Genomic DNA, 22,000 nt, shown 5'->3' on the forward strand with positions numbered 1-22,000 from the left:
AGAGAGAGAGAGAGAGAGAGAGAGAGTGTGTCAGGGAAGTAAAGACTGGTACTCCAACAACAGCAACAGTTATCCATCGCAATCCGGGCGCCTCAAAAACACAAGTCTTTTACTCCCTCCTGACCTCGGCCACTTGCCACCAACAAAGGACCAGAGCAAGAGAGAGCGAGAGTGAGAGGTACGAGGGAACCTTCCCTGCAGGGAAACACCACAGCCCAAGGAGAGCATGGAAGAGGAAACCGGAAAGGACTCCTCGCTCCCTTCCCCCATCTCACCTCTCTTGTAATGGTGGCGTTTAGGTTCGGAGGATCTGTTGCGTTTCCTGCAAGCATTCTACCTACGTCCATCCTCGGCTTCCTCTTCTCTCCTCTCCACAGCTCAACTCGGCACTCACACTTCCCATCCTCTGTCGTCCTCTTCTCTGACGGTTACTGGACCCATGCAATCACATAACCTGCGTGGCTTTACGTGGTTCTCTTTCCATCCCTGACCTGAGCAATCCACCCACTGTGTTGCTGAGTGCTTCCCGTAGCCTTTTTAGCAACTCACTGTGGGGTTTACCTACTGCTTGGTCGGTCGGTACTTCAAATCTCTGTGCCTCTTTGGATCTCAAAGCAATTTGGCTCACGGGAATGCGGAGGCCCTACAGGATCAAACATACATTCCCTTCGTTTCCACACACTGTTCATGGTTATTTCATCTAACTGGACGCCATGAAGTGTTCAACCTTTACAGCTCAGAGTCTATACAGAGGAAGGTCGAAGAAAGCGCAGAAAAGAAGTGAGCAGTCTATGAACTAATCATACAGACTATCTGTGTAGATTATAATATGTTACTACTTTTTATCTGAATTAAAAGAGATAATTTCATTCTTATTATTATCCTCGGGTATATTGATTCCAACAAATTGTTGTAATATCAGATTCAGAGCTCAAAGACGAGCGGAGCTCTCTATCGGTATCTATCTATGTATCTGATCATCTGTCTACCTCGCCGTCAATCCATTAATTTGATCATGTCAGGTTGTCGAGGTCGGGACTTTTGCCATGACTGCAATGCAATGCTTTGCTTTTAGGGCCACATCGTCGTCCCACCGGCCATCATCACCGAATGGTGTGCAGCATCTCCATCGGAGAGGAAAGGAGGAGATCCGGCCAGCCAGAGACCCATCGAAGCAAAAGAAAGAGAAGCCCGAGGACGATCGCCGCTGCCCTCAGCGCCCGTCATCCACTGCCTGGAGCGTCAAACCGGAGGACAAATCAGAGGCCTCTTTCTCTCTCTCTCTATCTATCTATCTATCTATCTCTGTGAGTGTCGTATTCCTTTGTTTAACGTGTTAGCGAATCTTATGGTTTTTCATATTTGATATTATTTGAAATGTTGGTATTGTTTTCCATCTCATATATGTGTATAAATTTAATATTTAATATTCGTATTCGTTTTTAATATTTATATACTTTTCGAACATCTTTTTCATTCCCAACATTATATTCTATAAATATTATATATATATATATATATATACTTCATTTTTCACACATTTATTTAATTATCGTTCCCAATATTAGTTTTCATCAAAACTCGTGCTCCTAAAAGGCCGAAAAGTAGCATTTGGGCTACCATTCTCAACGATCCGCTTAAAGCCCAAAATACAAAGTCCAAAGCCCAAATATTCGAACCCTCGATTGCAATTTAATTTGACGTCTTTATGATCCGTGCCGAAACCGATGAACAGCCGGATCTTACGTCAGAGGGAGAGAGGATCCGGATCCGATATCAAATAGAGAGGAAATAAAAGGAAAGCATATATTTAACTGCAAGTAATCGGGTGCCTTTAAAGTGATTAATCCATATATGTTTAGTCCAATTTTGTTCTCACCTCACCTTTCCTATCCCAAAATAATAATAACAATAATAATACTTTGGATTATGTTCAAAATTCTTATTTTATTTCTAGATTTCTAGAGCCAAAGAAATCCTAATACGAGGAGAAGTAAGAAAACTTCAAAATTTAAAATTTATTTATGTTTATAAATATCTAAGGTGTGACTTAAGTTTTGATCGAGATAGAGAAAGATACTAAGAACTCTTTGATTTCTCAACTCTCTAAAATTTATAGAGAAGATGAGAGAAAATATATAAATTCTTTAAAGTTTATGTAAAAAGGTATATAAGAAAAATTGACGATCCCTTAATTGATTTCACATAATAAAAATTAAAAAAATTTAATGAATAAAAATAATAATTGATAAAGGAACTATTTGATTGACCGATCATTTGTACGTACGATAATTTTATCATTTTAGAATATGTGAGCTTCAAAAAATATCTTTTGAGGGTAAGGAGATCCGGAGGATTTATGAGTCGTTCGTTCCATGCTCTTTAATCAATATCGGACTAAATAACTTTAATATAATCTTTGGTTATAACATTAAAGTATCTTTGGAGATTTCTTTCCATCCCACAATCACAATCTGCATGTTATGTCTCCATTGCCAAATCCAATGTTTGCTTCATGAGCAGTTGAGTCGAGAAAGGTTCACGCATGCGTGTGGGAGAGGAGTCGCAGCATCCACTCCTTTTGTTTGTGTTCCTTTATATGAATGTTAAGGTTGCAGTGGGATGAGGATGGGATTCCTCTCTCGCTTGCAGTGAACCATCCACTGAGCTTCACCCGATCCCACTTGCTGTCCCACAGAGGGGAACTTTCTGCGTTGTGTTGCTCTTTATGACATGATGTGGCCCCTCTCTGCGATGCATGGATGGCGGAGAGGAGAAGACTGGTGCTCTCTCCGACCCTTTTCCCCGTCTGATGCTCTTTAGTCGTAGCATCGGGTGCTACTATTCTCATTGACCACAGCCAACATATTTGTGCGGTAGAGAGAAGAAGGCATGAAGATGGTGTCGCCGGCATTGCCGAAAATGGCCTATAAATAGGAGGCGTCTGCCTCAACCCACAGAACAAGCTCTCCCGACTTCAGTTCTCGTCTTCTTCCTCGTGCCACTGCTTCTCTGAGAAGATGTCTTCCTGCGGATGCGGATGCGGTTCCGACTGCAGCTGCAGCTGCGGCGGTGGATGCGGAAGGTACGAGTCGCCACCCCTTCACTGACTTGTACCTAATCTTTCTTTCAGTGATGCATGTTGAGTGTGTGTGTGTGGTTGCGACATGGAAGTAGATTCAAGATTTCCCTTTGTTTGGTTCCGTTCTTGTTCTATAGGTGTTTACTTGCTCTTTCTCTGGTGCAGCTGCTGCAAGATGTTCCCTGACTTGGGTGGGGAGCGTGGCACCACCGCTGCGGGAATCATTGACCTCGGTGTTGCAACTCTGAAAGGGTCCTCCGTCATCTCACTCTTATAACTCCATTTTGCTTCACCTATAACATGGATTAGGGTTTTGATGGAAAAAGAGAAAAGGAACTCTCATAATTCCCTCGTAACTGCGGCAAGAAAAATTATCTCTACAGACCTAATATTAGTCACTCTCGTTAATCCATCATTACAACTCAAAGAGGATCAATGTACGTAATCTTATTTCGGACATAAAATAATAATCATGTCTGGATCAGAGAATATTATTATAAGAACTGAAATAGATGATTCGGATGATTTTAGGACATTGTCATACTTAATTCGTCTTCTTGAAAGAAATGAATCGGTGGTTGCAGGCATATTGAAGGTTTTGAGGTGGCAAATGGGTCTGAGGGAGGAGGCTGTGACTGCAGCAAGTGCAAGTGCGGAAGCAGCTGCAGCTGTGCTTGCTGCGGCTGTAACTGAGACATGTATTATTAGCATCAGAGAGAGCAGTATATGCAGACAGCTAAATAAGAGGAGTATGAGCAGAGCTGTAATGGCTTTTATCATGTAATATTGGTTCTGCTTTAAGTGGCATTTATAGTGTCATCATATTATGACCTATTATTACTATGAACTGATATGATTCTATTGTTGCTTTTGTCTTCCATCATGTTTAGTAATGTAGATTAGAGGGACTAAGTTATCACTAATAGTGACTAAAAGAAAAAATAAAAGGGAAAGCTGTCCTATCTATCTTCACCAATTAATGTAATTGATGTCACACAATTACTGCTTTTGTGAGGAAGGGAATGTGAAACAAATTTCATCCCACACAATCTTTGAAAAAGATCTCACAGATTTTGTGATTTTTCAAGAGAATCTTGAAATTATGTTAAGTTATCCAGGGAAGAGCATTTGGCAGAAAAAGATTCCCAAAGTATGCTTAAAAAGACTTGATTTTACAAGTAGAAATATAGTAGTTTAAATTTTATTCTGAAGATAAATCCATAAGAAACCAAACCAACTCAAGGTAAAAGAAACCAGTGAACAAAATCTCTGGCAAGTATAGTATGAATCTGCAAGCTATGACAGTATATTATTATCTTAATAATATAGGATATCTATACAAGAATCATGATCACTTTGATCACACAAAGGAACAACCTTACACCAAGCTAAGGACAAGAAAGGAGCTAAACAACACACAAAGATCAGATGAAAAGCACTTTGATTCACTACCTTAGATTGCAAAATTTATATAGTACAATGAATTTCACTCTATACAGATGTGAATGACATCGATCAGATTGAACTACGTAGCTACAAAGATATATACAACAAGCAAAATAAACTAGGAAAATACAGAATAATAACCTGAGATATCATCACAATCAAGAATTAATTCATCCAGCAAACCATCCAAAAGAAGGTCCTCTAACTCCACACCCAGACACACGGCATCCTGCTGCAGGTTCAACCATCCATCATTTTTTGCATAGTCTCGAGCCACAACATGTTCATGCATGTGACTAAGATGTGAGCTAATTTTTCGCCAAACCTCATCGAGGATATTACGTTCCGCAGGCAATGTTCTAGTGTCAGAGTCAAAGCGTGAGAACCAGCTACCAGTAGAATATTTTTCTGACATTTCCAATAAGATCTCATCAATTAGATCAAAAAGGAGCTGGTGCTCAGGAGAGAGATCATCAGAATCATATGATGCAACCTCATGTCCATCAGATAGTAAGGGGCCAACTAGTTGACTGGGGAAGTGCTGTGCACCAACAAACTCGAAACCATTGAATCCGGTTTTTCTCAATACATCCCTGACATAGTTGAAATCAGCCTCATCCTTTTGATCCACTTGAATGTGGAACTTGCCAACATTTGCAAAAGCCTCCTGCTGCTTTTTACCAAAATTAGATTCAGCAGGATCCATCTCATCAGATACTTTAAAAACCGACAAATTATGTGTTTTGGCCAACAAATCGACTTCCTCAAAATGGAGGTTTCTTGGTTCAGTCTCTGAATCTGCAAAAACCAGGAAAAATAAAAGAAGTTGAAACCTATAATGAAGAGCTCCAATAAAGATTTTATAATAAGAGATGTGGCATGCTATGTTTCATGACTTCATTTATTCTCTTTTTTTTTTTTCAGAATGGCTTTTCACCTTTTCTTTTGTGTGTGTGTGTGTGTTTGTCAATTGCATGTGTTTGGGCTGTTGTGTGCAAATGGAAACATGGTATCAGAAAAGATTAGTGGCATAAACTATGCTTAACCTTCTAGCAATCACTAGATGAACTTAATCAATTGAAGAGTAAATGGAAGATAATATAACAAAGAAAACTGAATCTGCCCCTCTCATAATCTAGGCGATCACAGACATCAGGACAAACCACGTTTTGAGGACACACATTTAACTTTATGGCTTAAGGTATGTCTGTGGACTATTTCTTTCTATGATGACATATCTTGGTTAAAAGTTGTGGGTTAAATGAGATACTTTACCTTCTAAGTACTCATGTTTTGCAGGTTTCAAAAGATCATCTTCAGAATTTAGTTGAAAAACAGAGGTTGGCCTTGGTTTAGTTGACTCATCATTTGAATCTACTTCCAGCGCATGCTCATGCGCAACATGGCTATTGCCCGTCTGTGGTGAATCTGAAACTTCATGTACTTCTTCACTCTGGTGAAGCTCAATATGAGAATCTTGTTGGTCCACAGACAACTCATTAGGCAAAGGGATACAACCAATGTTCGACGTCCATGAAACCCTGCATGTCTCTGTCTCTGTAAGTTTGCTAGCGATCAGTGGTAATTCTAGTCCTCCATAAATTTTCCCGCTAGCATGTACATCAAGAGTTTGTTCTAGAATGACACCAGGTTCAATGCTCTCCTTCACATTCACCAGTGAATTTCCTGACTCTGGCTCAGCAGGAGTATGGACGTCAATTGCCTCATCTCCATTCAAAGGATTGCTAATTGCCGCTTCTGACAACAGAGCTCCATGTAATGGTTCATTTGGGACATCCTTACAGCAAAAGGAGTTGAATTCAGGATTAGAGTGAATTTGTTCAAAGACCTTTTGTGCCGTCTGATCCTGCAACTCAAAATCCACATCAGTCGAGGTCAAGTTTTCTTGCAGCCTTTTGGATTCACTGGTTAAAATGGACTCAAACACATGAGAATATTTGTATGACTCAGTAAGAGATCGAGATCTTCTAAAACTCTGACGTGGGTGTGCTTTTGGAGGAATACTAACATTGTCTTCTATGCTTTCTTTGAAATGTCTGGCTGAGGCAGATCGGAATAGCTTTTCTTTCATGACATTCCCAGATGCTGTGTGGCCATAAGGGATTTTATGCAGAAGCCCATCCATCGAAATATGAAGATGCTCCTTCCTGTTCTCATTGAATACATCCTTTAACTTTTTCTTAACAGTCCTAGAATGACTTAAAAGAGTTCCATGATCTCCTTGTTTTGTATGCTTAAGAAAAGATCTGGGTGAAAACTCTGAATTATAGTAAGCATTATACTTGTCAACAACTGCAGGTTCTGATTTCAGAACCAGGGACTTCACTTCTTGGTTAACAAGGTGATCGTTGGGTGATTTATTGTGCCTTTTAGCTGACAAGCCAACCATGGGGGATGAGCCAGACTTCATTAATGCTCTCTCAGAGCTACACCGATGAAGATTCTGTAAATAATTTTCCAACAAAATGTCTGGTTCTTCAACAATTCCCAGGAATGACTCACCCTGCTCATTAATAAACTCCTTTGTACCGATCAAATCATTAGACTGGAACACATCTCTTCCCAACTCCTCAAAGGAGTCCATCTGTTTTGAAAAGGCATCCCAGTGATTTGCTTGCTTTTCAGTTGATTGATTAAGCTCAGTGTGGCTAACATGATTAACATGTTTTATTGTTCCACATACTTGATGCTTTTTACTTGCAGGCGGAAGTTGATCATGTTCATGGCTTTCAGAAGAATCACTCTTTTGTGAACGGAAATCAACTTTCGGGGTAGCAGTGTCAGAAGCCATTTCCACTGGAAGAACATAATCACTGCATTCCAAGTGATGTATGGAAACGGTGCGCATCAGGCGTGGCTTCACAGGAAGCATCTTTTGCTTCTGATTATGCTTCCTAAACATTTTTTTGAAAATCAAAGCTCTAACAAGAGCCTTTCCTGAACTTTTTTTTGTTTGGCTGCCCTTGTTTACAATCTGATGCAGATGACAAGAAAGCAGCTATGGTTAATACGTAGGGTAGCTAGACCATGGCACCAATGTACAACACCTTATAGATTGTTAGATAGTTGGATAAAAATAAACAGACAAAAGGAAACTAGAAGATAATATGCTAGACAGTTGACTGTTGGACACATCATTGTCTAATAATATACCAAAAGCATCAGATCACAAGGCCACTTTTTTGATACACTGATAATTTACTAGCACTGAAAATGTACAAGTTTACATAATTCTTTGACATTCATAATTAAGAGCTGCTACACAAAACCACATCTCATTTGCTGGTAATACTCTTAGCAGTCCATAAGTTGGTCAAGGTTGGACCAAAAAGAGAATCTAAATGTGGCTTGCCATAGATTGGGATGTATGATTATCAAAATAAATTCTAGCCATCAAAATATGAAGCATATGAAAAAAGTAAAGCAGTACAAGAAAGCCTATTAAACAGATGCAAATTATACAAGAAGAACATGACAAACTATAGCAACATATTGAGTCAAAAAATGATCTGAAACTTGCTTTATAAACATTTGAATCAAAACTCACCAGGAGCTTGGTTTCATCATCCAAGTTGTCATGTTCATCTACACTTACAGGAACATGCACTTCTGGGATTTTAACTCCTACAAGAAAATTAAACATCATCAGCAAACATAAGAAGAAAAAGATTTCTTCAATGATAATAAATGAGGAGACTAATATAAATTCCACAAAGTTAGAAAGTTAATGGTGCCAACAAATTTGGTGGTTTCAAAAGTCAAATCCCACTTGATTAGAAGAATATTGTGGTGGAAAATTTGCAAAATAAAGAAGAACCGATGCAAAAGTGAAAAGCCAAATTTAGATTCAGGTGTAGGTGATTCTCCTATGGGGCAAGTGCTACCCTAAAACCCTAAAATAACAAAAACAATAACAACAACATTAATAAAAGATTTTATTGGATTAAAGCTTGTCTAATCTATTCAAGTATATGATTAGACTTGTGATCCGAGTATTCATTTCAGAAGCATATGTTCCACACAAGACAACTGTGATTAATCATACGAAACCGGTAAGTTGTTCAAATTAAACGATGACGTTTGTGCCAAATTTGTCATGGCAAGAGCTCAACACCATAAAACAGGAAAGTAACAAAAACAAAGAAGCTACCCGAGCTTAGATCAAGAAGAAAGTAAACACTCACTCCTGACGTGTCTGCGATTGCCGTGACCGTCATCCTCAAGCAGCCTCCTCACACTGAGACGATGTTGTAAGTCAAAGATCCGAAGCCAGTCCCACATGCAGCTCTTGTAATTCTTCTGAAACGAGGCGGTGGAGTTCTGATGCTGCAATAGTCCCTCCATAAGACCAACACAACGTACCAAAACAGATGCCTGAGGACCGCAGCTTCAATCCTGGAATAGAAATAGATAAATAAGCATGCCTAAACCACAGAAAACAACGCAGAGAAACATCCAAACAAAGGAAAAAGAAAAAGCGCTGAACTTTGTGCACTTAAGTTGCAACAAACAATCAAAAACACCAACAAACAGAGTACCAGAGACAACTTCCGAACCATAACCGATCCTTATTTCTCGAATTCTCGGATAAAGAGCAAAAGAATAACACAAAGAGAAGGGCAACAGATATGTACAAACATGGCAGTGAAATATCCTCTTTACGAACATCTTCTTGCGATTCCATAACAACAATTCTAAAGCAACTGAACCAAGAAAACCAAAATACAGCCATGTGAGGAGAAGGCGGCATTAACAACCTGCGGAGGAGGTGGGAGGTTGGAGGGCGGCGGGAGATTAGGGATTGGAAGACTGGGGAGAAAGTGTAGAAAGATCGCCTCGCGACTTTGGCGGGCGCAGTTGAATCCTTCCACACTTCGTTGTGGAAGAAAAGGAAAGAAATATAGAGAGGGGAAGAGGGATTCTGTATTATGTGTCGTTTTCTCTTTGCCCGTTAAATTGGACCCTTTCTTTTGCTTAAGATCTCACCACCGAAGACAAGTCTTTTAACGTGGCGTGCCCACAAATAAATAGATAATGCAATATTAGTATTATAGATATAATAGATATTGCTCCAAAGATTAATATTATCGTTAACATCAATTCAGAAAATTCATAGTAAGCACTTGTAATATACTTAATATCAATTTTATTTGTGTTAAAAACATATGAAAATATAGTTGTTTTAAAATGCCCTAATATTTTTAAAGTGACATAGAACTTATAAAAGATAACTATATAAATCAAAATATCAAATAGATTAATTTTCAATGGCTTATGGAAATAAAAAACGACAGCATATAATATTTATACTAAAATTAAAATTATATATATTCTTTAATAAACACTTTAAGTTTCTTTAAAGGCTAATTAAAGATTATCCCTGTAATTAATTATTTTTAATATTTTTAATATTTTTATATTTTAAAATATATATTATTATTTTTTATAAAAAAATAAAATATTTAATCATATTTCTTCTCACGTTATCGATTATGTTGGTGAAAATACTATAAGATTTACTATTAAGAAATTATGTTGATAAAAATATGATAGATTTATTATTAAGTATTGATTCTGTTTATTTTAGTTTATCATAGAGTTAATAACGTAAGGAGAAACGAGATTAAATATTTCACTTTCGTAAATATAATGATCTCAATATAATTTTTAAAAATATAGATCAATCAAAATAAGTTGATTATAAAAGATAATATATAATTAATGGTCACAGACGGATGAGTGGAACGGAAGACCAGGGAAGGTGGGGTCCGGTTAGTGGGAGAACGGTAGGTGAAATTAAGTTGTTGGAATGGAACCTGCGACTTGTAATATGGAGTATGGACTCCCAAAATATCATCAATATGTTAATGTATGTGTAACATTGATCCCCCTTTTCTTATGACTTATATGTCACATGAATACATACCATAGAAAGGATGTGATTTGGATGGAAAATGTAGATATGTTTTGAGCACTAAATTGGGAATTTTCAAAATAAACTCCATAGTGTCAAATCCAAAATGCTACTATCTCTTACAATTCAGAGTGCAAGAAGAACCAAATTATATAACTCTATGATTTATATGGACTTATTTTCTCCATCTTAGCATTTCTTAGTTTTGCAATTATTCAATAACCATTCTATCCATAAAAGATTAAAAACTCATGAATATTCCTATTCAGATTTGGTGTCATTTTAGTTATTAAATGTGATGAATCATTGTTTTGTTTCGACTATCCATACAATTTTGTTTCGACTAAATATTTTTCGTCAACACCCTAATCATTTGTCTACGAGATTACTCTCATTTCTATGATGTTAATTCTCCTACTTTACAACCGATATGAAACTAAATATATTTACTGGTATACAAGATTATTAATTTTCAAAACGAGTGAAATACCATTATTTCTATTCCTAATTATCTCCATATCTCATTAAAGTTCTAATTACATAAGAATGATATTTCTATTATTTCTTATTATTTTATATAAATTTATAATCCATCCTAGTAAGATTAGGCACATTACCATACAAAAATGTAATGATGATCAAAATGAATCAAATTTTAAACAAATCAGAAACCTAACAATGAGATTCTCCTATAACTACACAATTATCAATAATCATTTTTGTTGTTTGTATTGATAAGGCTGTCGTCATATCGTGTTCCTTCCGTTGCGTACGACGTAGGAGATTGGAGTTTGGAAGTCAACCACACATCAAGTAGGTGACCTTGACTTCCTTGTGGACCCTCTGTGATGGTCAACAGTCAACAATTTGGGGGCAGTACGTACTCTCGGTCAAAGATGTAACCCAGTCATCGTTGACACGATTCTGCCTATCCTAGTCTCCCAAGTGCGTGCGTGTGTCTCCTAAGTCTCCTCCGTGACTCGAACATCTTATTCTCAAGGAAGTTTCAGAACACACTGCTTGACTTAGAAAACCTTTATTCTAGAATGTGATTAGGTGGCTGCAGCTTATTTAGACCAAAATAAAAGGAATCTTTAATCGATTTGACTTCCTAAAAAAATTAAAATGCATTATTTCGAGATAGTTTTAAGCCTTTTTATACAAATTATTTTTAAAAAAAATTATTAAACTGTATATTAAGTGAATTCTTAATTTAAGTGAATTCTTAAATTATTACCCAAATATCCATCATCCTTAAGGCCCCAGCCCAACCCATTTCTAAGATGGGCCAAGTCGCTAATTGAGGCCCATCTTGTTGACTCGACTTCAGATCAATCCCGACGAACCAATCGACGAAACCAAAAGCAAGAATCCAAGCGCAAGCAGCGAGGACGAGAGCCACTTACCTCCCCTCGATGATGATCGTGGGGGGAGCGGCCGAAACGACCACAACGCGCAGTCTTCCTCTGGCACAACGGCCTCTCGTTTCCTTCGCGTCTCCTCGATCCGAGCCCGTCCGTCGTCCTTGACGACGGCGTTCATGGCGCTCTTCGACCGACTCCAGGTTAACGCGTGAACCCCGAGCGGAGGCGCAGAGAGCGAGGAGGAAGAGGGCGAGTGCTTGGCCGTCGTCTTCTTCCTCTTATGGGAACCGCCGGCGATCGATTTATGGTATCAGCCCAACCCATTCTCATATGGGCCAAATTGCTAATCGAGGCCCATCTTGTTGATCCGACTTCAGATCAATCCCTACGAACCAATCGAGGAAACCAAAAGCACGAATCCAAGCGCAAGCAGCGAGGACGAGAGCCACTTACCTCACCTCGATGATGATCGTGGGGGGAGCGGTCGAGACGACCAGCAACGCGCAGTCTTCCTCTGGCACGACGGCCCTCCCGTTTCCTCCGCGCCTCCTCGATCCGAGCCCGTCCGTCGTCCTTTATGACGGCGTTCATGGCGCTCTTCGACCCACTCCAGGCTAACGCGTGAGCCCCGAGCGGAGGCGCAGAGAGCGAGGAGGAAGAGGGCGAGTGCTTGGCCGTCGTCTTCTTCCTCTTATGCGAACCGCCGGCGATCGATTTATGGTCTCAACCCAACCCATTCTCATATGGGCCAAATTGTTAATCGAGGCCCATCTTGTTGATCCGACTTCAGATCAATCCCTACGAACCAATCGACGAAACCGAAAGCACGAATCCAAGCGCAAGCAGCGAGGACGAGAGCCACTTACCTCGCCTCGATGATGATCGTGGGGGGAGCGGCCGAAACGACCACAACGCGCAGTCTTCCTCTGGCACAACGGCCTCCCGTTTCCTTCGCGCCTCCTCGATCCGAGCCCGTCCGTCGTCCTTGATGACGGCGTTCATGGCGCTCTTCGACCCACTCCAGGCTAACGCGTGAGCCCCGAGCGGAGGCGCAGAGAGCGAGGAGGAAGAGGGCGAGTGCTTGGCCGTCGTCTTCTTCCTCTTATGCGAGCCGCCGGCGATCGATTTTATGGTCTTACGGTTGCACTTCCCGCTTTGTGTCCGTGGACACGTGTAGATACAGGATGCTGTCATCTAAAGAACGGACGGCTGTGCGGGGCGTTCCCCTGTTACGGAGGGTTAAAGGTCAGATAAATGACATGAAATTTATGAGTCCCCTATCCGTTTGATCACCAACTATATATATATATATATATATATATATATATATATATATATATATATATATATATAATTAAATTAAATCGAATTAGGTGGTTGTCATATGTGATCGATATCGAAAATAATATTTCTCATAGAGGTATAATTTTTTTAATATATTAAAAAGTCTGTCAAATTTTTATTTTCGACTCTAAAACATGATATGCAGTATCAAATGGTACCACCCGTATCGGTACCACTCGGTACAAGCGGTACGTACCGATCTAATGACATACCGATACGCGGATCGTCCGATACCGTTATAGTGCTATAGTAGGAAGAAATATATATATAGATATATATAATTGTTCAGTACATCAGGGTATACCGCTCGATACGTCCTAGTGTACCGCTCGATATACTGGTACTGTACCATACCGAGTCAATCTTGAAACACTGGTATGATACGGTATTACATACCTTATTCTAAAGAATAAAGAAAAATAAGTGAGAGAGAGAGAGACATATAAGTTAGATCTACCATTTTCATGTCATTGTCCACTAACCACAGGACATAAAATTCTTGTATAAAACTATTAATGAACGGTGCATCAGATACCTTAGCACTTTGTCATGATGGCCATGAATCTTAAGCCAATCCAAAAGGTGGTCATTTTTTGGTGTCTGCCATTACAGCAGCACTTGAGAGCTCAATCAGGAAAAAAGAGGGAGGAGGAAAAAACATCACATCCCTGATAATGTTGCAATATGTTGGATCATTTGGCAACCTGCAGTAGAATTCATGATTTGGCCTCTTGTCACCCCTCACATGATGATGTGTGAGAAAGATATTTTGAAGATTGAGAAAAAAGAAATGTAGTCAGATGGAACCATGTCATCATCATCCTCTCTGTTTCACACCGCACAGTGTGTTTTACACATATTTCAGAGGATGCCAAAACAGAGACACATCAGAATGTGGTGGTGAGAGCTCAACAAGTTATAAGAAAAAGAACTCTGTTCAGATAAAGCATGACAGCCTCCCCTCTGTTTCACATCTTTCATCTTGAAGATGGCTTCTTTGTGGCACATTCTTCCTTCCTTGACACGGGAAGTGGGGCCCTCCACAGCTTGTGTCATCCTTTTTGACCTATCAGGGCCAACCCACATCCTCCTCTGGTGTCCACTAAGTTGACCTATGAAACATCCAATCCATTGTGGAAGATCATCACCTTCGCAACCAATGGATGGAGATTACCCATTGGGGAAAACCAAATGTACTCCATGGTGAAGAACCTCTTCATTACTCAAGTCTCTTCTCAACCAATCACTGATCCAATCTGGATGAATCTGTTTCACACTTCAAACATTGAAGGGTAACTCTGACCACAAACCAATAGCACCAGCTGACTTCGGAGGTCTTATAATGGATTGATCACTGTCAAGGAACAACAGGACTCTAGCTTGATAAAGACATCTTTGGCTTCTTCCTCTGGACTGCACCCACAAAGAAAAGGACCGAGGCACAATGAAGCTTCATTCCAATGCTAAACTATATGAAAAAAGTCTCATATCAAGCCAACACCCAAAACTTATAAATGAAATGTTAATTTACATTACATCATTCATCATGCTTCCAAGCAGACAGGAAGTCCATGATGTAGGAAAGTTACCAAATGGATCTCTCTCTCTACTTAGATGGATCTGAAAACTTCCCTGATAGGCATATATTGCCTTTGTTTTACCAAAAGAACCATAGACTTCCATCTCTGTAGTAGAGAAGAACTGGCAACACAAGCTATAAAAAGAAACTAATTATTTGATGACTATTTTTCCTTTAAGAGTGCAAGATTCTACACTAGCAGTCGACTCCCTCTGCAATGCTTATTGGAGGCTCCAGAACTGGTAGACATATGAACCTGAATGCAATTATCAAGGCTTGTCCACAGTATCGTCGCTATCCATTATGCGCCCAGAGCCACGACCCATCCTACCGAATGATCCGATAGCCAAAGTCAGACCTTTGAAGCTGCCACTTCCACCACTGAAGTTCCGAGACCTCCTAGACCTCCTTAGCATGGAGTTGGTGGCATTGTCCCCCTCGTCTGCGGCCTTTGTCTTGGAAACCACCAATCTAGAAATGTTGCAGCGGCAGAAGGGGCAAGATGGTGAAGGCACGGACAAGGTTGTTGGGTTGGGCTTGTTGTGGCAGCACAGAGACAACGTGCAGTGAGCGCACATCTGGTGCCCACAGTCTCGGACCTCGATGGTGCAGACTTGGTGGAAGCAGATGGAACAAAGGTCGGAATCACTTGCCTGCAAGATTATTTCCTCATATGAATGAAATCAAGAACAAAACTTGAAGACTAGTAGTTTTCTTCATTAGGGAAGAAGCATCATCTAAAAATATTCTACAAAATTCTGCATTTGAAAATTTCTGTCAGCGAAACAGCTAAAAGGTTATGTTGATAGTTGAAACAAAAGTATCAGATTTATTGTACTATGGCATAATGTTCATCCAGCATTTAATGCAAATCTTATTTTGCAACAAATTGAGTCATTCCACAAATAACTGCATAACCATAACTCAAACTGGTTATAATCTAATTATTAGAATTAATTTTTTTACTGGTGATGTAATATTATAACCTTCAATTAATCATGGAAAAAGAGTATAAATAATCTCCACAAACAACTTAAGCACCGACACTAATAGGTCACGTAATCTATCAAGCCTAACATCCTTTGTAACTGTTGCAAGCAATAATCATTGTCAATAAAAAACATGGATATAAGCATTAAGGTTTCTTTTTTCCAAAAAACCAAAAACTGAAGTTGAAAATGAAATCTTATGGTACCTCAGACATATCATCAACTACTTCATCTGAATTGGCAGGAGATAGCACCAAATATTTTGTTCCCTTTAGGATCTTCTTCTCTCTTTCCTTGTTAGCCTCCATCAGAGCTGCCTCTAGCAAAGCCTTTGCATCTGGATCAAGTTCACTGATGAACTTCAATGGAGAAGGCCAAACCAGAGGCTCAGCTGCTGATGGGTTTAGTAGAGCTGCACATGCTCCATGGTTTCGCTTCAGAGCTACAACATATGGTATTTGACTGCAAACAGAAACCAGCAAAATGTTCACTGGCAGCAGAAAGAAAACATCATCTCCTATTAAATGATAGATCGTCATTGTTAAAAGAAATAATTGTGCTTTTTCTAACAAAGAAAGTTTGGACTACTCATAGCTAGAACATTATGTAAGAAATGGTCCCAGAGAATCCATCCTATATTATCTCACTAGCATAAGACAGCTAAAGATATTAAGATGCCCAAATGCCAGCAGCTAATCCCCGAGAATTAGACTCTATAGTCATTTGTAATATAAATGCAAAAATGAACTAATAGTCAGGAATTTAATCAAGATCTTGGACAAGATAATTATTAGATCAGTTTGTTCAAGATGTCATCTAGTCACCAAACAAGCACAAAGTCGTACATCATGCATTCTGATTTCTTCGATGGTATAAACAAGGTCAAAGGGCAAAACATCCCTACCCAGATGAATCCCTCTGAAGCCTGTCAGCTCCCCATGCAAGCAACTCACGTACGCAATCCAAACTCCCTCCACGAGCGGCCAAGTGCAAAGGGGTGCTCCCAGGATGACTGCAAATTGGAATTTGTGAGCACAGAACACAAACTCTGAACACACATTTACCGGTAGAAGCCCATGTGCATATGAAACAGAGAATGAAGCTGTCCATCAAAATACCCATATCCGCCGGTTGAAACACAAACAAGAGCTCCATTGTCCAAGAGAATGTGAACACACTCGGGCCGTCGTTGCCTTGCTGCAAGATGTAGAGGCGTCGCTCCGTTGTCATCTCCGACATTTACAAACCGAGCAAATCCCCTACAGTTTTAATCGCAAGGACAAATCATTATTAGAAGGGAAACAAGCGTAATAAAGAATTTCAAGATCCATCAACCGACGATGAACTCATTGACTTGACAAAAACCCACCAAGAATCAGCAACCAAAATGGGGGCGGCTGATAGAATGGCTTGCAGACAATTCGAATGGCCATAATAAGCAGCATGATGAAGACAAGTTCTTCCATTTATCGAATCAAACATCAGGATCTAACCACACAAAATTAAAAACCAGATCATCCTCCCGTAGCAGTGATTATTTTCTACCGAACAAATCAACGAAGAACAAGATTAAATTGGGGGAAATTAGAATCTTAGCTCACATTTGCTCCGGCCTCGAGCAGCTTTTGCACGCAGGCAATCTTCCCGTGAATCGCGGCCAGCATCAGCGGAGTCTAATTTACAACCAGATCCCGTAAAATCAGATATTTTTACCAAATTTCCGAAAAAGAAAAAAAATGCGGAGAAAAGCGAAAAGATCAGATCTTTATGAACTCCCCACCTGTTTATGTCGATTAACGATGTCAGGGTTCGCATATTTTTCCAGCAACATGGACAAAATCTGCACGAGTTTCCCAAACAGCCTCGATGATACCAAAACAAGAAAAACCAAAAGAAAGCGCGAAAGAAAAAGGTAATCTTTTGCGGCACCTCGACGTGCCCATTGGCGGCGGCGATGTGGAGAGCGGAGAGGCGATCGTAGACGGTAGTGCGCCGGAGCAGCGAGGGATCTTCGTCGACGGCGCTGCGCACCGTCTCCAAGTGGCCCGCTTGGACGGCGGTGAAGAAGTCACGGTCGTAGCTCGATCCGGCGCAGCTCAGCCGCTGGCCCATCTCGTGCTCCTCTTCCCCCCCTCTATCTCTCCGGGCTCCGGCGGCGGCGAAGGGGGAGGAGGCGGGAGCAAAGGAGAGCCGGGGTGGGAGCTGGTGAGGGGAAGACGACAGGCAGCACGCGGATAGGTACAGTTCTCCAACTGCTACATTTATGGTTTGGTCTCAAGGAGTGTATCATATATCATCACCATTGGTGAGCTTACCGCAATACATGTAAAACAACAGTTCACTGCATTGATTGCCATCGGTCGACTCCCAAGAAAAAGTCAGACGTCTTTTACCGCCTCCTCTCTTTTACTGACAAATTCCACATATATCCCTCAACAGCTTTTAATTCTTTTTTTTTCGCCCTTATGAATTTATGTTTAACATAAACATAAAAGTTAATAATTTTAAGTTTACTCATATACATTTGATTAAGGACAAAATATGTAAATTAATCAATAAAAGCCATAAAAGGCCTTTTAATAATCATTATCAGTAGCTATTATTTTAAGTTTATTAAATGGTTATTAATGGGAGTGATGATATATATGAACCAAAATAATAGCAGATATATATATATATATATATATGTAATATCAAATTTGAAAATGAGATAATAATTTGAAACTTTGAAAGGATAGATTATCATTCAGATGCCATCAATTCAATATTTATCAATGAATTCTCATGTTATATATATATTGAAAATATTGGAAATATGTTAATATATATATATATATATACATAATTTCCTGGCAAGAATGCAAAATTTAGACAAATTGATCTCAGCATAATTTTTTTTTTTAAAAGGGTGAATTCCTATAAAAACTTTCTTTTTCTATTTTTCTCAAGAAACATTTCAATTTCCAAAGTCTTCTACTTTCTTTCCCTCCTGATTTATAGGGTGAACCAGTCCAGTTATATTATTTTTAATAATATCAAAAAGTATTATAATATAGTATAAAAATATTACATTATATATTTTATAATGTGTTATAGTGTTTCTGTATTGTTGAAAACAAAAATATTATGTTATAGTATTTTTTTGTATTATGTCTTCATAATATTATTGAAAATACTACAACATGGGGTCCAAAAATATAAACATAATATTTTTTATAAAATTTATACAAAATTATGTTATATTTTTTTTATATTGTTAAAACTATTATAATGGTATAGAAATATTATAACTAGAGTGGTTCATCCTATGAATTAATTTTTAGAAAAATAAAAAAAATATATTCTATATATTTGGTTTAAAAAAAACAGAGAATTTTAAGATGAGTGGACTCTTTTTGGAAAAAGAAAATCTAAAAAAATAGAATTTTTCTTTTGGAATATGCTTAAAATATTATAAAATTAGTGACAATAATACTAATATAATATAGTAGGGTGTGTGGACCGAGGAAGATGATGCGCAATTCTAATATAATAAGTATATTATATTATAATACTAATATAATATACTAACATCAAAGATGATGTGCAATTCTTTTTTACTTGTTATGATTGCTTTCTTATAGTAAGTAGTGTTTGCAATACAACTGATATGCAAATTCGTATCCATATACAGACGTTGATTCAGAGACAGTGAGTGATGTGGTGGTGATGAAGAGGAAGTATGCACGCATGACAATTGATGTCGGCCTAATTTGTAGACTACGCTACGAGATTAACTAATGACTTCGACCAACGGTGGAGCAAAGTCCACCGTATCTAATGAAGCCACGTGGACGAAGTTGACAAGGACAAAGTAGTGTTAGCACCGTCGATACGGTATCATAGACGTCCTTATCCGACCTAATAACATAATTAATATATATCTATCTCAAAATATCTAAGTAGTTTTTGACATGTCATCGTTCAGCCTAATGAGGATTCATAAGGAACGGTTCTAACTCTAATACTAAATAAGATTATTAGTAAATTATAATGATAATTAATAATATTTTTAGTAAAAAAATAAAATGTAAAAAATGATTGACGTGTGATAATTAATATATAAAAGATTATTGGTCCATTTGTACATCAAATATTGAAGATTATCTATGTAACATCTCATTAGTCCCACATCGAAAGTAAACGATAAGTATGATTGACTTATATGGGCCTGATGAGTATGTTATGTTAACTCTCGTTTAAGCATTTTAGTCTATGGTTGAAGGACCAAAATGAAATTATTAGTCAGTTAACTCATCAAACTCAGATCGTGACAATCTCCTACGATGAATGTTATCGGTAAAGACCATGAATTAATTCTGTAGAAGATCATTTAGCGACGGGATGATAATATTAATGGTGTAATGTGATAAGTCCAAAAACAAGGACTATGTATTATATATATATATATATATATTTCTTGAATTGTTGCTTTGCTTATGCAGCACTTCATATGCAGAGAGAGAGAGAGGTTGAGCAACAGAGTTGGTATGGAATTCTCCCTTTTTTCTTTATGTAGAATCTAATGTGCTTTTCTTTCTTTTAGAAGGCTGTGGAGACTTGCTTATGAAACAAAGGTTGTGCCACACAGATCAGTTTGATAGATTAGTCGTCGTTCAGGTAAAACGAAGAAGAACTGTAAGACTGATCAAAGGTGATCGTTGATGGCTTCATTAGTGTTCTATGAAGGGAGTCTGATGTCCCCTAATATCTCTCACATACGAAACTTCAGTGCAAGTCTTATGATTAATCATTCATTCTTATATTAGGCTTTAAATCTCGAGTAGCTTTCTTCAAGTGTCGATGGTTCTTTTCTTTAATCCTCCTCACCATGAAAGGATCAGCAGGAAGCTTGGAGGGTATGAAGTGTTTTTGGGTCCAAATTAAGTTTTAATATAGCTTAGAAAGTCAAATCAGATTGCTTTGTGGAAAATGGCGGCTTAAAGAAAGTTTCCATTTCAATGTTACCAAATCGATAAGGTTCTCTAACTTTCTTTATCGGGAGCTAAATAAAACAAGCGAGCAAGCAAGAAACACTTTGAGCATTACAAAGACGAGAATGGCACCCTATTCCATGTTCCTGAGAAGAATAATTAAAGGGCACTGCTGCGGCTGTGACTTTTGAGTGGGAAGCTTATGGTATTCAGCATCTATTTGTGCCTCTGGTGATCACACTGGAATACTCTTCTTTCTCTGCCATTACAGTCATGCCAAATGCCAATAAGAACATGAGGACAAACAAACGTGGCTTTGGGATCAAACGAGTGACCATACATACATACATACATACATGCTGCAGAAAAGCGAAAAAGGAGAGTCCACCCATCGAAGCAAAGTTGGCCTTTATAGGATTTCTTAAGATGGACAGCTACCTTGGTTTCTTGCGTCGCCCAAAGAACATTGCAAGGCTTTTGAGCTGCTTGATGATTTGCCTTTAAATTAAATCGGAGATAATTTAGTATCGGTGGCACGGTGAGCTTCTTCTTGATTTCTTCTATTTCTCTTGGAATTTGTTATATGTTGGTGCAGGATTTGAATTCAGAGTCGTCTGCAAGAATGAATGAATGAATGAATGAATGAATATAGGACAACATTACATTTATTATATGGCAATTGAATTGGAAAATAATAGATGTATAATTCAACTGGTTCATATAATAATTATATTCAAGATGCAAAGTCATTAAAGTGTGTGTGTGTGTGTGTAGCCTCTTCTATCTGGGGAGGGTTAATCTGTTTGTTTCTTTTCTTGAAGATGCCCATCTTTGTGATGAGAATAATCAACAAAAAGCACGATGGCGAGCAAAACAGGGATCAAAGCTAGATGGCAAGACAACAAACAGATGGAGGCACTATATCTACGCTCTGTTTCTCTTTGACCGCTTCTTAACCATCTGTTGCGAAGACTTTGTGCACACGACGCGTTATCTATCCTTCACAGCAACGATCACCACCTATGCACTTTGAGATTCGCGCGATGGGGCCCTTTAGATAGAGAGTCACTATTGATGCGATAGTATGAATCCTTAGCTTCGCGAATCTTAAAGCGAAACGCTGTGCATACTACACACCGTTTACTGCGCTGTAGCGCGAAGCTGGCTATATATAGCATACAGTCTCACTCCGATGTAATCAAATGTGGATCCCCATCAACAATGCTCATCACCATATATATTTGCACATCTCAAGTTTCTCATCATCATTACATTGTCAAACTGCTGG

General features: G+C 38.7%; 2 protein-coding genes and 1 long non-coding RNA gene across 7 annotated transcripts; 1 reads left to right on the forward strand and 2 right to left on the reverse strand.

Moving 5' to 3' along the window:
• Positions 1-2,927: 2,927 nt before the first annotated feature.
• On the forward strand, positions 2,928-3,929 carry LOC135606524 (uncharacterized). The gene is made up of 3 exons (XR_010484840.1): positions 2,928-3,085; positions 3,248-3,334; positions 3,667-3,929. It is a non-coding gene; the product is annotated as an uncharacterized LOC135606524 (long non-coding RNA).
• Positions 3,930-4,509: 580 nt separating this feature from the next.
• LOC103974615 (uncharacterized) lies at positions 4,510-13,077 on the reverse strand. Of its 5 annotated transcripts, none has more exons than XM_065099911.1 (6): positions 12,694-13,077; positions 11,870-12,625; positions 8,734-8,944; positions 8,097-8,173; positions 5,804-7,523; positions 4,510-5,326 (listed from the first exon to the last, which is right to left on the reverse strand). In XM_065099911.1, the coding sequence occupies exons 3-6, from the start codon at positions 8,891-8,893 to the stop codon at positions 4,647-4,649; spliced, it is 2,637 nt and encodes an 878-aa protein (XP_064955983.1). In that variant the 5' UTR covers positions 8,894-8,944; positions 11,870-12,625; positions 12,694-13,077; the 3' UTR covers positions 4,510-4,646. The 5 variants fall into 5 exon arrangements, with proteins under 5 accessions (XP_064955983.1, XP_064955984.1, XP_064955985.1 ...); XM_065099912.1 differs by having other exon boundaries at positions 11,870-12,212; positions 12,281-13,077; XM_065099913.1 differs by having other exon boundaries at positions 12,281-13,077.
• Positions 13,078-14,660: 1,583 nt separating this feature from the next.
• On the reverse strand, positions 14,661-17,985 carry LOC135607813 (E3 ubiquitin-protein ligase XB3-like). The gene is made up of 8 exons (XM_065099914.1): positions 17,669-17,985; positions 17,520-17,579; positions 17,341-17,412; positions 17,109-17,227; positions 16,858-16,998; positions 16,644-16,751; positions 15,946-16,201; positions 14,661-15,403 (listed from the first exon to the last, which is right to left on the reverse strand). The coding sequence occupies exons 1-8, from the start codon at positions 17,849-17,851 to the stop codon at positions 15,020-15,022; spliced, it is 1,323 nt and encodes a 440-aa protein (XP_064955986.1). The 5' UTR covers positions 17,852-17,985; the 3' UTR covers positions 14,661-15,019.
• Between the last annotated feature and the right edge of the window lie 4,015 nt (positions 17,986-22,000).

Source organism: Musa acuminata, chromosome BXJ2-3, assembly GCF_036884655.1.
Source record: "Musa acuminata AAA Group cultivar baxijiao chromosome BXJ2-3, Cavendish_Baxijiao_AAA, whole genome shotgun sequence".
Lineage (NCBI taxonomy): Eukaryota > Viridiplantae > Streptophyta > Magnoliopsida > Zingiberales > Musaceae > Musa > Musa acuminata.